This window comes from Grammomys surdaster, unplaced genomic scaffold (genome assembly GCF_004785775.1).
Source record: "Grammomys surdaster isolate TR1022 unplaced genomic scaffold, NIH_TR_1.0 39, whole genome shotgun sequence".
Taxonomy (NCBI): Eukaryota; Metazoa; Chordata; class Mammalia; order Rodentia; family Muridae; genus Grammomys; species Grammomys surdaster.
Genome location: NW_021604560.1, coordinates 5,607 through 9,409, shown reverse-complemented (window position 1 = coordinate 9,409; position 3,803 = coordinate 5,607). Strand labels below are relative to the sequence as shown.

Below are 3,803 nucleotides of genomic sequence, written 5' to 3'. Positions count from 1 at the left end.
ATCCTTTGCATTCCGGGCAATGTAGATCACCTGCAGGGGAAGACCACACCCAGTTCTGGTTTCTTCTCTTGCTTTCCTGTCACTCTTCCTAAGACCGAGTTAGGTGGTGGGACCTTATACCACTTGGGAATTCCCAGCACTTCTTTTTGGGATGGCAGAAGAGAAAACAGGACTGCCTGTTGAGTTGTTGAGATCTCACTGTATAGGCAGGCATCATTGTCCTAAGATTGTCCATTCTCTGATAACAAAGTCCCAGCTATTCCTTGAACTGCTTCATCTGACTCCTTTGTTGTCAGCACATCACATGGTAAGTCAGAGTCCCATCAGCCTGTTCATCTATGTCCTATGCACACCTAGATTCTGCATCTCTAATTTGCATGGAAGAGTTCCAGTTTCCTTGTTATCTGAGCCCTTCCAGAGTGACAGCCAGGAACCCTCCATATGAGATGAAACAGGGCCTGAGAAGTCCCACAATTCCCAGCAGATCTAACCAAAGCAACGATGAGCAGCAAAGCCCCTTGCCTCCTCTCACCCTCCCCCTTCCATTCCTTCTTTCTTTTTCTGTCTTTGAGTGAGACATGGTCTTGAACTTGCTGTATAGTAGATGCTCCCAATCCTTCTGTCTCTATTTCCCACATGCTGGAAGGTACTAGCATAACTGGGGATTTTTGTTGTCTGTTTGTTTTTACCTTGACCTTCTGATCCAGCAGACTCTGAGGGATCAAGGACAGCGGCAGATGTGTCTTAAGGAGCCGTGGGGCTGGTGTCTCTTCCAAAGTTTCAAGACCTGAGTTGAACAGGGAACTTTGTAAAACTGGGGCCTGGTTCTACCTTTCTCCACTTGTTTCTAGCACCCCCATGAGCATACCTGAGGGAGCCCCTGGGTATTTGAACTCAAGGAAGGGTACCCGGGCATAGATAGGGGCCCGGCCACACTTATCTAGCTTGCCATTCTGATAGATCATATCCACGATCTCACTCACCCAGGTAGTACCTGGAAAGGGGGGAGAAAGAGGTGAGCCAGGCTCAGGGTCATGACTGCCTACCAAAGTGTGTATGCTGTGGGAACCACTGCTCACCAGACTTTGGGTATGTGCTGATGAGCAAGTCATCAGGCCAGGCTGTGAGGTTCTGCAGTGGCCCAACTGCCTCTGCAAAGTATTTGATGAGTGGGACACTCTTCACATGCACCAGTGGTGGACGGGAGAACTCCATGTTGCTGCATTGAGAACAGAGTAAAACTCACTTTTCTAGTAAGTTCACAGTACCATGTGCTGAATCATTTAAGATTGGGATCCTGAGGCTTTGGCAAGCCCACCAAGGTGGCAGGTGGATCTGGGATCAAAGGCAAATCTATCTCCACCAAAAGTCACTACTGTGCCATACTTCTGCTCACCTGTGGAATGGTCCACGTCCCTAGTGCCCAAGCATACATAGTCCAGGCAGTAAAGCACCCTCAGGTAGAATCAGTACAATGTTGGATGTTTCCCAGTGTATTCCAGTACGAATGTAAGAAAACGTTGGGCACCAGCTGAGTCTCTTTACTCCTACCTGGTACAGCTGTCAGTCCATGGCCTCTTCCCATTTTTTTTTCCCTTGGACTTCCTGTTACCTTTAGAAATGCCTCAGCCCATCTAGAACTGATAGGGTATTTTGCTCTGAGACAAATATAAACAATGTAGCTATTAAGCTTGTTGCAGGGTAGGGAGAGAGTTTGTATTAAAATGAAAAGGATTCTAAAACCAGCCAGAGAGGGGAGGGGAACAAGCTACAGTTGTTCTTCTGAGGTGGGGTATGCATGGGGAAAGCAGAGAGGCTAGAGGCACAGGCAGTGGTCAGGTAGACTAAGTTTAAGGACTAACTGGCAGTTGAAGAATGCTGGAATCAATATCTGGGTAGGACAAGGTGGCTACCCCACTCTGCCACTCACCTGATCCTGGGGTTCTTAGCCCTTCTTCCCAGTGCAGAGTGGAAGGGATCTTTGTGTAGGTGTTGCAATGTGGGGAATGCAGAATTGGTCTTTGAGCTGAAGATTTTGTGTCCCAAGTGGGAGGGAGTGGAAACAGTGCTAGGACTGGCTGTTCTCCAGAAACAAAAAAGGGAGTAGGTGGAGTGGGGTGGAGTTCTGTTACCCCTACTGCGGACTGTGGGTTTAGCCTGTTCAAAGCAAATCAAAACAAAGCCAGGCAGAAGGCTACAAGGGGGGGTAGGTTTATTTCATTCTGCTTCTGGCTCCTTCCTAACTCACCTAAACTTCAGGTAGATCAATGGGGCTTTTCTAATTAACCCACCCTAGCAAAGGGAGGGAAGTAGCCAGATGGGGACAGAGCATTCACACACCTGCTGCCTCCAAGCCAGTCTTGAGGACACCTTGGGCTTAGATCAGAGCAACCACAGCAAAACCTGGAATCACGGATGTCAGGGAAAGTCCAGAGTGATGGGAAGGAGCAAGGTCAGGGAACTGGAGGTGCAACAGAATTGGAGGTGTGTTCATGGGAGCTGAGTCTAAAGGCCCTAGAAGGTGCCCCTGCCTTCACGGCTGCTCGGCTGCCTCATCCAGTACCACACATGACTCGTGACGATTGGTCCCTAGAAAGGCTTTCACCCCCTGGACTTGCAAGTGGCTCTGTAAAGACAAGAGGCTGGAGCTGAGAGAGACAAAGCTCCAGGAGTGAGGAGACCCCTGCCCCCTTGACCTTTGTCTTCTGTTGAGTGAAGATGCAACATCAAGCTGCACTGGAGCTGCAGAGGCTCCTGCATCACAGCTGTGCGTCTCCTGACCCTTACAGAGTCGCCATCTCAGAAGAGCTGTGCACAGCCAGGCAACAGACAAGACTTCCCGGTTCTCATTGGAATTTTGTTTGTTTGAGACTCTGTAGACGGATGACACGACCGCTCCAAGCTGTGATTGAGGGGAAGGATTTTATTGTAGATGCGGGGCGGAGTTTGGCCATAGAATCTGGAAGAGTCCAGAAAGAAGTGGACTGAATATGACCAGAAGACTGGACTTGGCCATGAGAAGTGGGTTTGGGCCTGGGATTGTAAGAGATGAAGACAAAGCAGTCTGTCTGAGGTGTGCTGTTGTCGAGTCGCGGCTAGGCCGGCGCACCGCAGCCATGACGGAGGCTGATGTGAATCCGAAGGCCTATCCCCTCGCAGATGCCCACCTCACCAAGAAGCTGCTGGACCTCGTTCAGCAGTCCTGTAACTACAAGCAGCTTTGGAAAAGAGCCAATGAAGCCACCAAAACCCTCAACAGAGGCATCTCTGAGTTCATTGTGATGGCAGCAGATGCCGAGCCCTTGGAGATCATCCTGCACCTCCCTCTGCTGTGTGAAGACAAGAATGTTTCCTACGTATTTGTGCCCTCCAAGCAGGCTTTAGGACAGGCCTGTGGAGTCTCCAGGCCGGTCATTGCCTGTTCTGTTACCATCAAAGAAGGCTCTCAACTAAAGCAGCAGATCCAGTCCATTCAGCAGTCTATTGAAAGGCTCTTGGTGTAGGCGATGGCCTCTGCCCTCTCCTGTCTACTCCCACCCTGTTCGTGTAGCATATTGTCTGGTAGCGTGTACTATTTTCAGCCAGTTTCTATTATATTGTACTACATCTGATTTTTGTATCTTTATTTTTGTCTTAACAGGGTTGTCTTTCACCATCTCCTCATTCTTTTCTACCATTTTTTAGTCTTCCTTTAAAAACAAAAAAGAAATGAAATGAAATGATAGCCAAGACAGGTGAAAGGCAGAATGTCACCATTTAACAAAAGGAAGGACCAAGAGAAATTTAAGCCAGGAACAGTGTAT

At 48.9% G+C, this 3,803-nt stretch overlaps 1 protein-coding gene and 1 pseudogene across 1 annotated transcript; one reads left to right on the top strand and one right to left on the bottom strand.

Moving 5' to 3' along the window:
- Positions 1–3: 3 nt before the first annotated feature.
- LOC114624136 (sulfotransferase 1A1-like) lies at positions 4–2,798 on the bottom strand (the record flags this gene model as incomplete). Its single annotated transcript, XM_028774340.1, has 6 exons — positions 2,788–2,798; positions 1,931–2,026; positions 1,080–1,219; positions 869–994; positions 690–787; positions 4–30 (listed from the first exon to the last, which is right to left on the bottom strand). Coding segments are annotated over exons 1-6 (498 nt in total), but the record flags the coding sequence as incomplete, so codon positions are not given.
- A 285-nt stretch (positions 2,799–3,083) lies between these two features.
- Positions 3,084–3,528, top strand: LOC114632418 (annotated as a pseudogene).
- Positions 3,529–3,803: the final 275 nt, after the last annotated feature.